Here is a 20,796-nt window from a genome sequence, read left to right on the forward strand (position 1 = left end):
CCGTCGGGCGATAAGCACCAAGTCTTTTTGTTTAATAAACTACAACAACAATAACGACTACTACAAATACTGCAACATCTCGAGGTAGTCGATTTCAATACCATGAAAGTAATCACAATTATTCACGATTACATTTATACTGCTTTCCTGGCTTGAGCTTGAGCGTTAAACATATATTCAAATACAATTTAAAGATGGCAATGACAAACCACGGTGAAAAATATATTTTGGAAGACGTGACGTCCTGTGTTTGTGATGACATAATTATCAATTGCGCAACTTTATCGTCGACATTTTGCCGCCCCTTACAATTTTTACTCTTGCTACAAACCCTGTTAACTTGGTATATAAGCAGATGGCTGACGACAGATTCAAGGTTTGAGTAAATAATTGCCCAATCACGTTAGATATTCACTTCAAGTGCAACCATCGAAAATGAGATAAAATGAGCCTAATATTTTTGCAATAACGAATAATGCATCTCGTGGTTGGATACACCTACAGACCAATCTATACGGAAATTGAGCAAGAAATTCAGAAGTAACGCCAATGAATCACCCCGTTATTATCACCAATGTTCTCTCTGAATCACAAGGTCATAATAAACGAGGTCCTAAACCTCTTATGTCGACCGATGTGTTCTTACTAATCTGTTTCGAATACGAACAGTATCATGATGACAAAACCGAAGTTAAGAACATGCGTATCAGAATCAGAACCGTCGCTGTCATACAGCTACAAATGCATTTCATTTTCGTAGGCTGACACATTACTGGATTTTACGTACATATGGCCGATGATTTAAAAGTAAAATCGCCTTTCAAATGCATGCAGTCAGCTAACCGTGCAAGGCTAGAGGAAAAGGAGTAAGTTGGATAAATCGGAATAGAGATAATACCGTAGGGTTACCGTATTTTGTAAATCTTAAAAGAGGACAATTTTGGAAAATTTTGAGACTTAGAATGCCCGTTTTTGTGGTTGGTTGACTAAAAAAAAGGTCAACTTTCCGGCTCAACTCCCGAAATATCGAATTTCGATGCGTTTTTCCGCTGGTTCACTAAAAAAGGAAATTTCTCTGGCTCAAGTCCCGAAAAGCCCGCCGGACCGTCACTTGAGAGCTGATTTACTATATCTCAGTCCAATTTCCACGTACATTTAACAAAAAATTTAAAAAAGAAGACAAATTCTCAATAAATAGGTCATATGGGCGTCCTCCGAGAACACATTCAAAAAGTCAAAAAACACGACAAATCCTCTTAAAAGAGGATATATTGTAACCCTATAATACCGTCAGACAAATAGTTCATTACTAGATGTCGGTATATATTGTATTGCTTTCAATGTTAATAGCACCCATCATAAATTTCTCCATTAGATCAGACAACATTTGCACGGCAGGTCACCGGTATAGTACAATAGAGCCTCGGCAGTATGGTGATTATTAGGGTTGTCCATAATTTGGAAAATCTTACAAATCCTCGGTTGTAATGTCTTATTCGATAGATTATTGATAAAAAACGACACTGAGCCTGAAAGAATCTCAAAGAAAGGCCGTTAAGATTTCGTGCAAAGCGTTTGAAAGTAGCTGCCGAAGAATGGGCGTGCCACCGACCATAGAACGGCGAGAAGACTAGTAATCAAGAAACCACGGCTCTTGATTGGATAATCGGCTATGCTTCAATGACCACGTCAGCAGCAGCTTGCTGATTAGGTGAACAAGGAGTCTGCTACTGGCGACGATTCTGAAAGCGCATTGTATGTAGGTTGACAGATAATGATTTGAGATTGATTCAAGGTATCTGGAGGTACGAAATACATGATGTACAAACAAGAGCTGCTTCACAAAAACGTCTAAAGCATGACCGCTTCATTGTGAAGGAAACCGCTGTAGCCTATATGCCTTGTTTTCAACGAGGGAAAGCATAGGCGCTAATGCAAGTGGCGACGGATTCCTAGTTTCAGAAATAATATATCATTATTGAATACAAAGATAAAGCTTAACAATGACACTATAAGTTAGGTGATCTTATTGGGCTCAGGTTGCAGTACATAGTTGAAGTTTTGAATGCTCTAGTGATCGGCTGAAAACAAGGCATCTAGGCTACGGCGGTTTCTTTCACAATAAAGCAGTCATGCTTTAGACGTTTTTGTGAAGCAGCTGTTGTTTGTTCATCATGTATTTCGTACCTCAACATACCCTTAATCAATCCTAAATCATTATCTGTCAACCTACATACAATGCGCTTTCAGAATCGCCGGGTATGTCCATCCTCGGTAAGGTCCATTCTCGGTAAGGTCCATTCTCGTTAATCTCCATTCTGGGTTATGTCCATTCTCGGTTATGTCCATTCTCGGTAATGTCCATGCTCGGTAATGTCCATTCTCGGTAAGGTCCATTCTCGGTAAGGTCCATTCTCGTTAATCTCCATTCTGGGTTATGTCCATTCTCGGTTATGTCCATTCTCGGTAATGTCCATGCTCGGTAATGTCCATTCTCGGTAAGGTCTATTCTCGGTAATGTCCATTCTCGGTAAGGTACATTCTCGGTAATCTCCATTCTCGGTCTCGGTTATGTCCGTCCTTGGTAATGTCCATCCTCGGTAATGTCCATGCTCGGTAATGTCCATGCTCGGTAATGTCCATGCTCGGTAATGTCCATTCTCGGTAAGGTTCATTCTCGGTAATCTCCATTCTCGGTTATGTCCATTCTCGGTTATGTCCATCCTCGGTAATGTCCATGCTCGGTAATGTCCATGCTCGGTAATGTCCATTCTCGGTAAGGTCCATTCTCGGTAAGGCTCATTCTCGGTAGTGATCATTCTCGGTAATGGTTTTCTCGGTATTGGTATTGAACCGGATTTATGGCCGCAATATAATTCTGAGTTAAGTTCTGTTTCCGTGTTCCACCCTTTAGGCCTTCTGGGTGTCAATGCACTCTCTGTTCGCTAAGAGTGTAAGTTAAAATAGCTCGACGGTTTTAGTAGGCTAAGTTTATTTCCCAAGATTTTCCAATTGGAAATCCATCTAATAATCACCAGAACACCACGTTTCATGAAATTTGATAAATACGGAAAGGCCATATTGGCCCCTTTTTATACCGCTGATTGAGCGGTTTAGTGCACTGCATATGCGCATTTGCTTAGGAGGAGGAAATTAATACCTATAATATTGTAGGTGTCTGTGTATGCCTATTCAATGTAGTGTTGCCACGGTGATATCATACCAGTGGTTGAAGACATCGTTGATTGTGATTCTGATGATGCTTGCTTTGGAGAAGCGGTTGTAGTAACATTGATACTTTTCCCTACAATATATGAATGGGTTATAAATCCTCGGGTGATGTTTGATTGAATACTTATATCATACGATACGATGCTCATATTGTTCATACCTGCGGACGATAGTTGAGTTGACCAGTCTGCAGACACTGTCGATATTTTACCTGCAATACGAAAAATTAATGAAATGATAACTAACAGGTCATATAGTCATCCGATGGTGGATATAATCATATCATAAAATATAAGTGAACAGCTTCAAACTCCACAATGCCTGATGTGATAAGGGTTCGAGTCCGACCCAGGTCGACTACAGAATTCCTACCTATGTGTTGGTGTTTCATCTAGGCTCGTCCTCGCCATATCATCCGCTTAAGCGGTGCCAAGAAGTGAGCCATGCTACAAGTCGGCAGTTACGGAATCAAAAATAACGAATATCGGCGTGGTGTAAATGACCATTGTAGTCGACAAAAACCATGATTACCACAAACAACAATTAGTTGAACTAAAGTTTGAACATATAATAATGTCGTACCGATAGTTGATGAAGCTGTTGCTTCGCTATCTTCAGATATCTGCTTCACTGAGTACGTCGCGGATGGAATGGGTATGTTTCCTGCAAAATACAAGCTGATTAACGAGTAGGCCTACACTACTCGGTTATTAGAGAAATAATACCCGTGGTCAATGAAGTTCTTGATTTGGAAACTGTGACTACTTGATTTTCCGTCGACCCGACATGCACTGATGTCGTGGATTCTGTATGGTAGGAAATACATATGAAAGTCTACTGTCACAGTTGAATATTATCCAATTAAACATCATACCGATAGTTCCCGAAGTTGATAATTCAGTTTCTTCGTTTAGTTCCTTCGCTGCGTATGTTGTTGATAACATTCTACTCACTCCTGTGACATAAGTGGATTGGATATAGAATTGGAAGGTGATTTTTCACTGGGTATTATTCTGACTACTCTGAAAGATATATGGAGCTAGAAATATTCCAGTCAATGATTATTATTAGGAACAATGCCATTCGTTTTCATTGTGTGGGAAATGCCCCAGACCTAAGACAATATATTCTCTTTTTATGCTTCCGTTTATGCTAATGAATTTGCATATTACTTGGATCCTAAAACAATGCTTGACATGATATAATTTCAGCGATGCCAATATTTGAGAAATGATTGGTTTATGTGATATTGTGATACAACTGAAGTAACATTTGATCTAGTGCCTGATCTGACCAGTGTTTGGATCAAGTCACTACCGTCGAGTCACGAGTCATCTCGAGTCATTGCATTTTTTGACTCGAGTCAAGTCAAGTCAATCGATTTTTAAATGTGACTCGAGTCAAGTCAAGTCAGTCGATTTTTAGAATTGACACGAGTGAAGTCAATTCAAGTCACGAGTCAGGTCGCAATTCAAGTAAAGTTGATTTTACGAAGTACGAGGCATAATTGCGTCATTGAATTTTGATGGCTGTTTGAAAGTTGCCTTTTATTTGGAATCGATGGACGAATATAGAGGTAAATCAGTGGTTCTCGACCGGGGAGGAATTCCCCCCTTAGGGGTAATTTTGCAATTTTTTGGGAGGAATTCCACTTTAGAATTGTAACGGATTTCCCAAATTGTTCATGTCCGAACTGTCATGTAGTCAACCAGTTACATCCGAACGTATGCTCCTTATGGCTTTTTTTGCTGGAAGTATGTTTAAATGCTATTTGAAATCTCTTTTTCACATACCTATTTCCCCTTGTTTTGACTTTAAACTAGTTCAGATGTGCTGCAGTTCGCAAGACAAATTTGTAGGCCAGCGACGGCCTATCAATCAAATATATCCTAAGCGAGCAAATGTCGTGCCGAATCTTTCACAACAAGGCCTCTAGTGAAAGTATTTATCTTATATTTTCAAGTCAACATTTTCAGACAGTGACAAAATATTCCAACGTCATCGATTCAAGTCAAAGAGATCGCTAGTCTTGCCTTATTTTTAGTGAACAGCCACCGGATCGAAAAAAGACATGTTAAACTTGGTGGAATTTTGCCGAAAAGCCGAAAACACAAATTTAAGTGTGGAGGTCTGTTGATTCAAGCCTTCGAGAATTTGTTTGATTGGGACCAAGACCATTGTTTTGGAGGTCTACAAAGTGTTGTTACAGCCCTGCTAGGAACAAACACTCGGTACCGCCCGTCTTATTCTTCAGTCAACAGGTGTTTGCGCGGTAAAAAGGACCTTATTTAATCATCGGGCAGATTTCTCCTATGTGGGGGATCTTGGCTCAAACTTAGGCCAAGGGAGCACGAGATGAAAAAGGTTGGGAACCAGTGAGTTGAATATACAGTCAAAAAAGGTTTCGTATCGCTCACGCATACGTAGTACTGCTAAACTACCTGAGTAACTTTATTGCCCCAGTCCATAATTATCAGCCAAAATAGAGAATAGGAAACCTCAGAAAGTTAAAACGAATTGATATGATGCAATGCACTAGCTAACTACACATCTGTGAGATATAATTTGAGCCCGCGCCCATGGTTGACGAGTAATAGACTTCATTAAAATTCGATACAAATCATACACGAGGTTTGATTCAGGTTGATACCGACCACAATGAACATTCTATAGAAAAGAGATATATACTTTGCCATTAGATTACTTTACGACTAGTTTACGAGCACTGATCACTTTGTGTGCGGTCAATTTATTTGTAGGGCTGGGCACGATGATTCGAGTACTCGAATCTGAATCGAGCATTAATTTTAATGATTCGAGACGAGTAGTAAAAGACGATTTTTTCGAGTACTGAAATTATGCGCTACTCGCCACTGAAAGTTAATTTACTAACGAGAATTATAGTTTCGATACTATTTTCCACTGAGGAAGCCTTGACACCTTGATTGGCCGTGTCGCAGCATACGAGAGATAAAACAAAGCTACGAACGCTACTGGAAATAACACATTTCCGAAGTCATGATCATCCCACAGCATTGTCAAGAAGTGCAATGAAATCGGTACGGTCGAAAACATACCAAAGTATTTTCAATGTAATGGATAGCAGACATTATGTTCTTTGTGGTGACATAGAAGGTACATATTTGAACTTTGACATTTTACATTCTGTTGTGACGTCAGAATGAATGATACTCGAATACTCGACTCGACTCGAAGCGTAATACGTGATTCAAAATCGAATCACTCAGGTACTCGATTTTACCCAGCCCTATTTATTTGTGATCGAACAATGGAGGCGCAGTAAAACGCAAAATCATTGAGTGATTTCTCACTCTCACAGGTCACACCAGCGCATCGAGAACAATCCGAGTATATGCAATATCAACCATTTTTATCGATACCGCTGCTTTATGACTTAAAAGTGACTCGTACATTATGCTCCGAGGCACGAGTCAATCCGCATTTTTGAAACGCCGAGTCAAGTCAAGTCAAGTCATTTTTGCAAAGTGACTCGAGTCAAGTCAAGTCATACATATCATGACTCGAGTCATCCCAACACTGCACACTACTAATCGAGGAGCATGCACTATGCTAACTAGTTGGCCTGGAGAGCCGATGAACGTGATTCTACTCGTAAATCTACAGGATGAATGGAGCATGCACAGAGAGACTATACCAGTTGCTTTTAAAATTGATAATTCCGATTCATCCCAAATGGACCTTGTCACAAGTTCTGAGAATTCTTCCGGTATAGATGATTCTGTGGTGAATATCGAGAGTATGATTAGATATACCAGTAAATGCCGTAATTTCCCATGCTGTCGTATATCGAGATCGTACATCGCGAGAAATGACAAAAATATGAATATGGCTGAACGGTTAAGTATAATCGATGCGAAATAGGCAGGTACCGGCGAGAGTGAGATAATCGTCCTTAATGTTAATCGAGCCTTCTATAGTATAAGGGTAGTTGGGTATTTGTAATCATTTTATAGCAATGCCCATACCGGATGGCGACATGTCATAAGCATCGGCGTGATTAGTTAATGTGGTTATCCGCCAGTGTCTCGTGTCAACCGCCGTGACGGATTAGAATGATTATAGCGATTCCGCGATGGACTGAAGATAGATAACTAGCTGTCGACGTTTACTAAAATTTAAGTACATCCAAACTATGAATAGCAATCGAAAAGCAACTGTCTAAAAGGTCCATCATTGTTGACGAAACCGTGATATTGTTACTTGACCGAGAGGCATGACCCTTTTCAGTCAACTCCACCAGAATATCGAGCTGAACAGTGACTTTTACCGTACGTTGATGACGTTTTGTAGCCATCAGCTTCTGTTCGCAAACTCACGGTTTTTACTGCTCATTAAAGAGACCATGAACAGAGCCCTTGTACCCTTACATTTTTCACTATATCTGGCTATTCCCCTATTTTGGAATCCGGGAAGAAAGACACTTTTTACAAAGCATATAAGTCAGATTACCGGAATAGAAAACTGCCGATTCTATAATTTGTACGGATAACCTTATTGTGTTTGCTTAAAAAGGGTCATTTTTTTCAATCCTATTTGCGTCATTTAGGGCGTTATATTAGTTCAGCCTGTCCATTAGCCTGGCTCTCAAAGCTCCAAATGAGGACGAATTTCCCAAAAGGAGGACATTTAGGCGTCATTGGACGACATCGTCGATTTCCTGAAAAAGGAGGACAAATACTCTGTAAGGAGGACGTATGGTAACCCTCCTTATCGCCAGATACTCTTATCAAAGACAATGTCATTGTGTTGCAATGGAAAAGTAAACAACAGAATTCACCCGAACCGTCACAGTCTAAGGGTGTGGTACATCCAACCATCAGTGAAGTTGGCGATGGAATAGGCCTATATATCGGACGCATTGTGTTGCAATGGCAAACTACACAACAGAATTCACCCGAACCGTCAAAGTGTGAGGGTGTGGTACATCCAACCATCAGTGAAGTGTGCGATGGAATAGGCCTATATATCGGACGCATATGTCATTGAATCGAAATTATATCACAACTGGAATATGGCTAGATGAAAATTTCTACCTGTCGTCGATATCACACTTGATTTTAAAATGGTAGGTGCTTTTGACGTCGCAGCAAATGAAGGATCGTTCATTCTTTCATCTGAAATTGAAATTAATTTTCGGATGTATCATCAATATGATAATAAATACAGAGGTGGTCAAAGTAGTCAAGAAAGCTAATCAAGTAGAAGTAGAAGTAGCGACGAAAAAATCTACTCAAGTACGAGTAGTAGGAGTACTTCTTCCACGAGCAACCTGAAACTACTTGAAGTAGAAGTAGAATTGACTGACTTTAAATTTACTCAAGTAAGTAAGTAAGTACTTGTGAAAACGATCGTAATTCGTTCTCATGGATTGTAGAAAGGTACAAATTGAGTTATGCGAAAAGTGCCGAGCTTGATTCATATTGATGCATACCACGAGGTATTCAATTTTTGACAGCAGAAGCATTCATCCGCATCATGTGATGAAAATGATAGTATTGACTATTGATATGGAAATGCGATACTAATCCTCTGTTTCAGGGGTTCTCAACTTTCCTTGTATAACGGGCCGCATTTTGCCAGCAAAACACGCCGCGGGCCGCAGAACATAATTACCATGTATATGTGAGCTTCTATTAAATGTAGGCGATTGTGGCCTATTTACCACTCGTATACGGGCATTTAGTACATTTTAATGCATTATGAAGCATTAATCGAGAGCGCTCGTAAGTTTGCAGCTGCTGCTTTTTGTGAGAATATGTATCTTCCACCGGCAAAAGTAAATCCCTTCATGAAGCGTGCATTACATTCGCTGCCAGTTCGGCATATGTACTTTGAAACCCTTCCACCAGAGAACCGAACTATCTGTTTGAATGCCTGAGCGAGCAAGTATAAAATTACGGTAACTTTCTCGTTTTTTCTTCACAGAGGCCATTTTCATATGGAGCTCTCATTGATATGAGAAGGAGTCTGGCCTTCTAGGTCATTTCTGACCAAAGCAATCTGCCCTCCTTCTTTCCTTCCATGGCGTGGGCCCTGCACCAATAGTTACAGAAGTCAGCTTTGCTAAGTTGATGCTTTTCGCTAGTCACCTTCTCTACGTTTGTCCAGACAGCATTTCCTCTGCAAATATGTCCAGTGTCTACTCTGATGACATGCACCCCGATAATTAACTATGCAATGTCCTTGTCGATGTCGGTTTCGGTGGATTCGTCCAATGCTAGGCTATAGTAGCCTACGCGGCAACGTGTTTCAGAATGTGCGATAAAATTCGGCTGAAATTGCTGGTCACTCTTCTCTTCACGGTTTAATCAGACAACTATAGCTTCGAAATTTGGTAGGTGATGAATATTCGCACAGCATGTCAAGGTTTCATTGAAATCACACCTTCTCTAGCAGATATCTTGGGTTTAGCGATATTCCAAGCAATTTTGAACGATGTGTCTGTAACGTCGTCGGCAATTATTTCAACAATGACTGATATGTGATATAAGTCCAGAAGAGATTGGCGTGGTATCATTTCAAGCTTCTGCGCTTCGTTACGACTTACGAAAACTGTTCTTCGACAAATATGACACATCGGTTTTCCATTTATATCTGAGAAAGCAAATTCATTGTTCCGCGCAGAGTTACAAACCCAGTTTTTGATGTTTAATTTCCCGTTCCCTGTTCTTGTTTCTGTTCAAACCATTAGCTGTAAGTGGAACAATCGTTAAAAAAATATACTATTATGTAGCGGGATTCTCTTGAACCAGAGTTCAGCCGAATACCGATTCAAAACAATAACAATCTAAATTGAGCATATTTCATGAAACCAGAACACATCAAAGAATGAGCAATGAAACGAAACAAAGATGGTGCGATAAGAGAGCAAAGTAGCTAAATTAATATGTAATAATACCTTGTCAGTAATAATTGCGTTCATAAGGAAAAATGTCGCGGGCGGCAGGGTTGAGAACCCCTGCTCTGTTTAATCGAACAGCACGTTTTAGAAAATATCATGGTTTGGCGAACTCCCTCATATTATAAGGCCCGTAGTTTAGCCGAAGAGCAGTACGGAGAAGTTGTATAGGATACGGTGTAAACACTTTGTGTGATTGGTAAACGTTAATAAAAAATATGGTGGATCGTAAAAATGCCATATTGTGTAGCTTTATTACCGGAAATTAAAGGCATTACTACGCTTGCTTTTATACTTCAACATGTATGTTATCCAGACAAAAGAACCGATATTAATTAGAACTCAAAGCATATGATACTGGGAATTGAATGAACTATAATTACTACTTCTGAAAGCGGAAAATGTATTTCTTATCTTTAGTTCGGCAAGTTTTAAAGGTGGTATGCTAAAACAGCTATAAAAAAGTTGGAGTCCACTTTTCCGGATTGGGACACGCCATGGACTGCTAGGTTACGATATGATAAGTAAATGCTAGATTGCGAAACATCAGTTTCAAACGTTATGATGAGCCATATAGACTGTGATGAAATCTTTCATATGGGCGAAGGGCGACAATGCGGTGTGAACGGAACCACGCCAACCCGCTACCTAAATTATATTCACCGATACTTTTGTGAAATCATACTGGTTACTCCGTATACACTGAGCGCGAAGCGCGACGAAAATTCTGAGCTTTACTCAACCTTTATGAAAATTAAATGTGGATACTCCTTGAAAACAGCCCCGAAATTCCTCAGGCTATCGTCCTGATAGGAGGATTAAACTACTTCTACTTGACAAACTGAAAATAGCGAAAAGTAAGTAAGTAGATAACAAAATATTACGAAGTAGAAGTAGCGAAAATCATATCTACTTGAGTAAGTACCAGAAGTAGAGGAAAACTACTTGAGTACTTCGAAAAAGTAGAAGTACTTCGTTACTGACCACCTCTGAATAAATATGACTGTGAATATATATATGTTACAGTTCGAGAGGAGGAAAGCCGTGGGATATCTGAATCTCCACATTATATGTAGACGAGACAGATTTGTGCAGATAATTTGATGAATGTAGCATGGTTATGATTGACTCACTGATTTCATTCACATTTTTCCAGGTTGTCGTAATCCTCGCAATGAGTCCCAGGCCTGCAGCAATGAAAATAATTGGCACTGGACAGTGGACATGAGAGACAAGACTGTAATCGATTCTTCGCTGAGTCGCTGAATTACGCTTACGATTATAGCAACATCTCGCGGTAGTCGATTTCAATGCAATGAAAATATTCACGATTATTCATGATTACATTTATATTGCTTTCATGGCTTAAACTTGAGCGGTTAAACATATTAAAATACAATATAAAAATGGCAATGAGAATCCACGATGAGAAATAGATTTGAGAATACGTGACGTCATATACTTGTGATGACATAATTATCAATTGCGTAACTTTATCGCTGACAATTTTCCACTCCTAACAATTTTCATTCTAGCTGCAAACCGTGTTAACATGGTATATAACCGAATGGCTGACGACAGAGTCACGATTTGAGTAAATAGTTGCAAAATAACGATAGATACTCATTTCAAGTACAAACATCGAAAATAATATCAAATGAGCTTGAATTTGTTGCTATAACGAATAATGCTTCTCGTGGTTGAATAAACCTACAAACCACTTTTATTACGGAAATTGAGATTTACATTAAGAAGTAACGTCAATGAATCACTCCGTTGTGATTTATATCAGCTAACATCGAATTTTATTAATTTGGTATCGAAATCCGTATGTTTAATTGGCATATAATTTCAAGTCATTAATCCGTTGAGGAGGATTCGTCCGGAATACATAATCCTCAAACTGCCTTTAACAATGTCCAACCGATCATCAATAATTGAGATCATATTCGAGTCTAACCATATATTACCTGATATATCTATCGGCCCCCACTAAAATTGCTTACTTGTCTGATCCCCATGGTACCGCAGCGTTGTCGATTGCTCAGTTGCATTTGATGAAATGTCATTAGCGATTCCATCCAGTTTATCTACATCCGTGGATCAGACGTAAGTACAACGTTATCAGCGACACATAATGGAGTTGTCAGAATAACTAACGGCATAATCCATGCCTCAAAAAAAAGAATCGGAATACATGTATAATTGACGACCGGTCGTCAATAGATCACCTAAAGAAATATGTATAATTGTACATTCATATCATACAAATGAGTCATTTGGTATTCTTAGTAAAACGATCACTGATGAGCACTCGTCATCACAAGGCCATAGTAAACGAGCTCCGAAACCTCTTATTTCGACTGATGTGTTCTTACTAATCTGCTTTGAATACGAACAGTATCATGAGGACGAAACGGCAGTTTAGAACATGCCTTACATGCGTATCAGAGAACCAGAACTGTCGTTGTCATACAGCTACTAATATGTTGCATTTTACGTAAGCTGAGACATTACTGGATTTTGTGTACCTTCGTCCGATGATTTAAATGTAAAATCGATATTCAAATGTCTGTATAGTCATTTGACCATGCAAGGCCAGACCAAAAGGAGGGGTGAATAAATCGGAGAAGAGTTAATAACGTTGGACAATTAGTGCGTTAATAAATGAGCATGAAATGCATATATTTTATTGCTTTAAATGTTGATAGCTCTCCTCATAAATCATGACGTTGTCCGATACTTAGTGCTATATTTTCGCCCGTCACTTTATTAGCCAGACTTTTGTCGATGTAACTAAACGTGCGTTGTAATAAAATCCCGTTCCGAACTTGAGTTTTAAAATGAATTATGAATCCAAATTAAATTTCCGTTCGATATCATGTGGCTCAAGCATATACAAAAGTCGTAGGAAAACTGGTAAATTATTGAAAATTCGACGTGATCTCTTTCCAACATTGTCCGATTATATCATGAGTATAAGTAAATACACGTGTATGCGCTTGTACAACTGTATATGTAAGCTTGTATTGATAAAATATATTTTATATCATGAACTCTAATTACGTATAATAAATGCACCAGTTAAGTATCACTAAGACCAGAGTTGGATCAATTGTAATTTGTAATTGTAATTGAATGTAATTAATTACATTTTTCAATGTAATTGTAATTTAATTGTAATTGAAGCATTTTTATATTGTGTAATTGTAATTGTAATTGTAATTTGACAAAAATTTTGCTCAATTACAATTTCAATTACATTAAATTGCTATTGAGACCTGACAAGCACAACATAAAATAATTGACTTATAATGCATTCTCTTATGTCGACAAGGAATTTGGTGGATCCATTCGCGGAAGCCATTGACTGCGCTCTTGCGGGCGGAGTTTTTTTTATTTTTACCGCTATGCTGGCCTCGGCTGCCATTGTATACAATTTTTAGATTACTAACCAACGGATGGATTCGCAACACGTGACTCACGATTGAATACGCCGAGAAGCGAACTGCTGAGCCGGCTAAAAGCAGCAGAATTGATAGTCCCATAGCTGGCGATCCGAGCGTCGAAATTTGATATGTATGGTCCTAATCGAAAGCTACTGTCGCACTGATTCCGCAATAAAAGTATATTTCCAGGCAATGGTACCATCCCAAAATAGTCGTGAAAGTCTGGGAATCGGCATTGTTCTGAACAATTGCTGGGCGTAATTGGTAATTGTTGTGGTCATGCTGCTGCAGCGCTCTCACGTTTCAGAACAGTCGGCCTTAAACGGCTATTTTGGAGCAGTTACATTGCCCTGACGAGATTTTATTTTGTATTTTCAAAATTAGTACATCAATAGCTTACGATAAAGACCAGATGCATCAAATTTGGACGCATGGATCGCCAGCTCTAGGACTACAAAGTTTGCTGCTTGCAGCCGGCTCTGCAGTTCGTTTGTCGGTACATTCATCCGTGACTCACATCTTGCGCATCTATCCGTGGGTTGGCAATCTACAATACGATTTCAGATCACGATGCTGCATCGTTACTTCGTCTGGCTAACTAACCAGACCACTGGATATTATATAACGTCTTATCTGACAAAGCACGGTTTTGTTTTTACTCCTAATCCCAATTCCTACGTCCCTCGATCAAAATAATATTATTTCTTTAATTATATACTATACACGCAAATCCAACACGTGCATATTATTATAAATCTTTTTTAACGACATACTGCACCATATCCTTAATCCTAACCCATAGGAAATTAGGTAAATAACATTTTACATTTCCAATTACGTGAGCCATAATTACCGAGCATACAAAACACGCATATATTACGTCACAATGACATCTTACATAGCATACTATGTACGCACATAAACGCATTTATTACTGCACAATCTGAACTAGACTTGAATTGTTGTTAAATACGACGCTACGGTTGTTAAGGAGCACGGTTGAATTTATGATTATTCAATTACATGTTCAACAGCAGCAATTGTAATTGTAATTGTAATGTAATTGAAGCATGCAAGGAGTAATTGTAATTGTAATTGTAATTTGATATTTTTAGCATGGAGTAATTGTAATTGTAATGTAATTGAAGCATGCATGAAAGTAATTGTAATTGTAATTGTAATTGAACTGAAATAATGTAATTGATCCAACTCTGACTAAGACTAAACGACGTCATATATATTTATATGATTCGAATTCTCTGTAAACACTATCATAGACGTGATGCACAAAACCCGTGATGTGATAATCGCCACGGTCACGATTTTATTATTATTAACAGTAGTAATATTAAAAACAATGCTTTATATTTGCTGAAATACCAAGTTACTGCGATATATTTTTGAAACAACTCATGTTTCTGCGAGACTTCTGATATTTTTAAAACTGCACCTACCTCGCGGTTTTGGGTCTCTTGTGACAACGTAGACAGTCAGTATAAGCAGAGCACATGCTACAATCAGGATAATTCCGTAAAAGACCTTTGCCTTCCCAAGGCGATTCTTCGATCCTGAACGGCAAATTATTACTATGTTTCATTTCGTTTGTCATAAAATAATTGGTTGATATACGAAAAGTGTGCTGATTCAAATATTTGAATTGCCACAATCCAGTTTTTTTAGCAATATTTGACCCGAAAGTTGAAAAATTTAAGATTTCCATTGCGTTCTTGCTGAGACCTTGAGTTTAGGTGTAGAATACTAGTAGGATCAATATCACACTCAAACATTTTATGATTTATAGATATATTGTGAGGCGCATAGTGTCTCGCAGAGACATGGTTCGCGATACGCTCACGAACAGTCTTACTCGGCGACACATTCGGCCTCTACCGAGAAATCCAATGGTTTTTCAGTAATGGGAAGTGCCGCTATCCTATACTCGCAAAAAGATGTGAAAATTCCCAGCATGGTTATGCCCAGAGTGGATATTCCATACTCATTAAAAAGTAATTTTAAATAAACAGCTTTTTCTGTTTATAAAATACACTAGGCTATTACTCGTTAAGACATTATAGAATAGCATATTGAATACATACCGATACTACGTCTGGCATACCAGTTACGAGGTTCACAAATGTGACGTGTCAGAGCGCCAACGTGACCAATTCAGTTTCCAGTAAATCATATAGGCCTTGTAAAGTTAAAAGTTGAGTGATCTGACTTTTGCAAAGCAATCGAAGAGAACCAGGCGTGGTTTGTAAGAAAACCTTTTTTTAACGCGACCACGAAGCCCAGCCTGTTAAAACAGCACCTTGATGCAAAAATGCAGAAAAATATGCACTGAGATCCTTTGTCCCGGTGTGTTAGTGCGAGAAAAGGCTTTCGGCCGTTAAGAGGATAATGGAAATATTACCCAGTGTGCTATGAGAAATCCGTCACCCCGCACAAACTAGGGTTACCATAATTTGAGGTTCGGATTAGAGGACACTTTTACTAATCACGAAAGATATAAAATCGAACGATGTAACGCGTTAATTGAGTATTTTTACTGGAAACACTGTTGTGTTGACTAAAAAAAAGGTCCGTTTTCAGACTGGACTACAAAAAGACACGCTCTAACATAATACTGTTGTGTGGTGACTGAAAAAGTTCATTTTTCAAAGTTGACTACCAGTTAGATCCGCTCCAACATCACTATTCTCGCATCCTTGCCGTGTTTCGCGCCATTTATGGCATTATTTAGTAGTACCTGTGCAATCGCCTGCCTATCATAGCTATAACGGAGGACATTTTGGATTTATTGTAAAATGCATACAAATCTTCCTAAAAGATGACGTATGGCAACCATAGCATAGACAATCTTATCTACACGAAACCGGCGTATTTAACAAATTAAATTCACTTTTCGTACTATTCATTGGTGTTATGGTGTATTACTAACGCCAATTACTAATACTACTGCTACAGTTTACTAAAATGAATCATTTGGGATCTAGGTGGTACGCGGTGAAGTAAATAAAACAATTTAGTGGTACGTGACTAGAGAAAAGTTTGGGATACACTGTTCTCACTGAACAAACACCATTCGTTACCAGTGTTTGGATGACTCGAGTCATGAATAAAACCGGGTCTTTTTTTTCGAAATATTTGGCAGACTCGAATCCCTGCACCAGAATGATCTTGAATTGACTCAAACTCGACATATGAGAAATGTAACGTGACTGATGATTCGAAGCAGTATTTCAGGTTAATATTTAAATCATCAATTCGTGTGGCATTCGGTAAGGAGACGAGACTGTGTCACCAATACCAATATTTCCGATACCGGGTCCTGATTCCCTTTTCGTTTGCGACATGGTTAATTTCATCTCCACCGACATGGCAGTCAAAACCGCTTCGGCATGCTGCTATTCAACCTGTTTTTGTGAGGTAGGCCTACGCAACTAAATCAGTTGGGCCGAGGTCATAATATATACCCAATTCATCGCGGATGAGTAAAGCGACAAAAATACGATTACTACTGCAACCCGACTGCGAGATCCGCATACGTTGGTCTACTTAATACATAATGTCCACGTGACGGCGAAATTTTTTAAAAAAGAGGTCACTAGCGCCACGGCTGTCTGATTGCGTGGCACCACTCGGCAAATTTCTACAGGGCGTGACTTGACTCTAGTATAAATATGCATTGATTCGACATAACGAGTCGTTACGTTATCAAGACCTGAAAGAGCATAACAACATAGTCACCTCCACTTGCTGCAGCTCCCTCCTTCAGCTCTGGTTCTGCCGCAGACACATCAGACATGATTACTTTAACGCTACAAGATAATATATCAATCTCTGGCAAAATGCAATACCCGCATATCATCAATGTGAGGTTGGCTACACTTGAACGAGAAAGCACCATCCTCGTCGAGCCAAATGAAAAAGCGCGCGAACCGCGGAAATGTGCGATTATTGAAACATGATAAAGTATGTGGGCAGGGACTGAGCGAATTGATTGTTTCCTTCGCCATGAATGAACGGCGAGAACGTTTTCAATTGTTAGGGAAAATTCAAACATATGCAGATAATGGCTCAAAACATGAACTGCTGGAATTCTTAGCGCCTCAACTATGTCTCGCATGGATTAGCTTGCTACCGAAAGTCGCGGATGTATATATCTACATATATTCGTTTCGCTGCTATTAAACATTTCAATCGCCTAACTGAGAAGACTTTTTAACGCCCATTCGCAGTAGGTGACAAAATGGAATTATTGTAGAATATGTCAGATCTGAGGGAATCTCATGAGTAAGCGACATAGCACTAATAACAACAACAAAAAACGACATGACAGCATATTTCATCCTTTTTCAAAACAGTGCCTAATCGCGTTGAAGCGAACCGCTGAAGCTCGGAGAGCCGGTCTCAGAGATTTAGCTGACAACGAGACACAAAATTGACTCATATGAATATTATTCCTGATGTGATGATTTTCCCGTCATGACCGTCATTAACCGCAGGGTATCGACACGATGAGTAGTCGGATTGTGACGGTTTTGGTTATCGTGGCATATACTATGTGGGGTTCGAAATTGGACACTGTCTTCTGAAAATTCCGGTCCCATATATATTAGGTCATTTTAAATTCTGCAACTCGTATGCTGCTGTTGACAGGTCTTTTTCAAGATGAAACCTCGACTTTTCGAATTTGTGATTGAAAGGAAACAGCAGAACACTGACTCTCTGTAAATAGTCATTATAATCATTTTGCTATATCTGACAATCAAGTATTGAATATTTAATTCTATGAACGCTGATGTTGATACACGGTTGCCTTTGTGCATCGGTATTTTAGAGTAAAGATTTGTGCGAGCGAAAAATGAGATCCCGTAATGTGGTAGAGTTTTTTTTTAGACTCAGCGCAAATCTGGCAGTCGCCGAAGACTAGCAGATTAGCGTTGCGTTGGCTTGATCAGCAATGGTTAAGAACCACTGTTTTGAAATGAATCTCTGAAATCGAAAGAACCGCGGTTTTGCCAAACTATAGTTTCAAGAGATTAAATTAAAATGTTTATCATCAAAAAAGTTTAGCCTCTTTTCAGAAAGTGCAGCATATAATTTAAATGAGCTCCATAAAGTCATCTATAAATTGCACACTATAGGCATTTTTTCCTGCGTATTGATTGATTCCACTGCATCTGGTCCTGTTATTATTATTATTCGTATTGTAAAAAGTGATAGTGCTGACGCTTATCTCCGATAAAGAACTGGTGCGCCACGGTCGGTAACTACTTCCTGGTATAAGTTACTTCGGAACATAATTCAGCTTTCGCTACACGGATCAAAATCAAAGGGATCTATCACACGATATCACAACACAGCAACAGGGGTTAATAGCTCAGGCGGGACTAAGAGGTGATAACAAATAGGTTTTGAATGTAATGTTACGATTATGAGAGGATTCGATGACAAAGAAACGCTGAAAATCATATGTTGAACAGTTGAGGAGAAAATGGTCTACGGTTTCGGAGCGTTAAAGGCTTTGTTATGATTGCGTCTACACTTTTACAGTGTGTTGTAAAATGTAATACTCCCATAATATTTATATTTTTGAGGGAATATCCCTGTCGTCTTCGCAATGAGAGACACATGAACTAAACTGCATTCACATATTCCTATAGTTAGGGCCATTCATTAATCTGCGCAACACATAGAAAATCGAATTTATGATTTGCTTCACTCTTGCCGCAATGAATGTTCGCATACCGAATTCCAGACAGGATATTGGATATAGTAAGATATTTCACCCACAATGACTCCTTTTCTGCGGATGTATATGGCGTTGCTATAGCCATTCATATATTGAATTTCTCCTGTAATTTCCTGGCACGTCAGCTCCTCGGATTTTCATTTCGTCTCAAAATCAAACTGCGGATGGAATGTGAGAGAACGATACTCTCATGTTGACGGATAAGCGAGCGACACCATGCTCTCGAAAACGAAAAATCCCCTATTTACATAAATTGTCGCTATCATCATATTACACATGTTTGACGCGACATCAACAGCTGCTCAGATAGCACTGGACAACACAAAAATTTCATCATGATAGGTGAGAACGATTTTTGGGTAAATTCGGGTCGCTGAGCTCGAAAATGGCATTGGTTTCTGCAGATTCTGGCTCTATTTTTCAAGATATCACCGAATTTGGACATTTTTATTTTATTTTATTTATTTTATTCAACCTAGGTTATATTTTACCCTAAAAACCTATATTAAATGTTTTTGTAGGTCCATCTGTGCTGAAACCGCGAGAATATGAGAAATGTAAAACAGGATTAGATCTGCGGAACGAAACTGTGCTGCATAAATATATTATTTTCCGCATATAGAGCACAAAATACCACATTCATTCGTATTCTCATAGGATTTTCCTAATATATTGTAATTTGTCACAATAAGCTTTCCATACCGATCAATGTGCTTGAAGTTAACAACAAATAGTAGTGATTCGGTAATAATAAACCAGTATGCCTGAACCTACAAAAAGACGACAATTTATAAAAACAGACGAAATAAACAAGTAAGCAATATTTTTGTTTTCCAATGAGTATTGAAATCTTCTCGTAGAAATAAATCAAAATCAGGATGTGCATTAGTGAAGTTCTTAGATGCAACTCCTGTTATTAACTCAAATTAGCTTGGAGACATTTGCAGGAAAGTCCTCGTGTACGATTTTCATGGGGACAGATTCGCAATGGGCAGCTGGCGGTAATCAGTCATAATGTGAGCATCCGAACTATCTTGATATTTCTCTTCCATTTATTTGATTTATACGAGAAACCTTCCACCTCATTCCTCACTCATATTTCTCGTTTTTTTTGGAATCGATCATACTGAACTTTTATGCCCGTGCTTATCCTTGATCCAAGGACATTCGTAAACATCACCTCCCCGGAGCCCCATAGTTTCATTTTTGTCGTATCAACGCCAGTCCAGATCTTTGTTGTTTAGCTGATCTCGAGTAAAAGGCGTTGTTCACTCTGTATTCGTACTAATGTTGAGGAGTCGGTGTTTGGATTTTCTATACCATATAGGCCTACTATTACCATCTACATCTTCCGCTGCATCCTATATCGTAACATCATTCGAAATCAGCTCTGGCAGGGACATAAACTGCAACTGGAA

General features: G+C 38.9%; 2 protein-coding genes across 26 annotated transcripts in view; one reads left to right on the forward strand and one right to left on the reverse strand.

Moving 5' to 3' along the window:
• Positions 1 to 17,737, reverse strand: part of LOC145436166 (uncharacterized) — an 86,464-nt gene extending 68,727 nt beyond the window's left edge. For 5 of the 25 annotated variants that reach the window (XM_080313449.1, XM_080313455.1, XM_080313452.1 and 2 more), the window contains exons 1-11: positions 17,371 to 17,722; positions 15,075 to 15,188; positions 12,178 to 12,267; positions 11,305 to 11,358; positions 8,307 to 8,387; positions 6,908 to 6,991; positions 4,106 to 4,186; positions 3,957 to 4,037; positions 3,814 to 3,894; positions 3,392 to 3,442; positions 3,224 to 3,304 (exon numbers count right to left, since the gene is read on the reverse strand). In XM_080313449.1, the coding sequence (XP_080169575.1) occupies positions 3,224 to 3,304; positions 3,392 to 3,442; positions 3,814 to 3,894; positions 3,957 to 4,037; positions 4,106 to 4,186; positions 6,908 to 6,991; positions 8,307 to 8,387; positions 11,305 to 11,358; positions 12,178 to 12,267; positions 15,075 to 15,188; positions 17,371 to 17,686 (1,114 nt within the window). In that variant the 5' untranslated portion in view covers positions 17,687 to 17,722. Of the gene's footprint in view, positions 1 to 3,223; positions 3,305 to 3,391; positions 3,443 to 3,813; positions 3,895 to 3,956; positions 4,038 to 4,105; positions 4,187 to 6,907; positions 6,992 to 8,306; positions 8,388 to 11,304; positions 11,359 to 12,177; positions 12,268 to 15,074; positions 15,189 to 17,370 lie in introns of all 25 variants that reach the window. The other 20 variants (XM_080313463.1, XM_080313466.1, XM_080313454.1 and 17 more) reach the window with 11 other exon arrangements.
• The window catches only part of LOC145436173 (uncharacterized), a 297,258-nt gene that overhangs the window by 174,004 nt on the left and 102,458 nt on the right, over positions 1 to 20,796 (forward strand). The gene's annotated exons all lie outside the window — the stretch shown is intronic.

The sequence above is a fragment of the Botryllus schlosseri genome, chromosome 3, assembly GCF_051294905.1.
Source record: "Botryllus schlosseri isolate E-star chromosome 3, Bs_hap1, whole genome shotgun sequence".
In the NCBI taxonomy this organism is placed as follows: domain Eukaryota; kingdom Metazoa; phylum Chordata; class Ascidiacea; order Stolidobranchia; family Styelidae; genus Botryllus; species Botryllus schlosseri.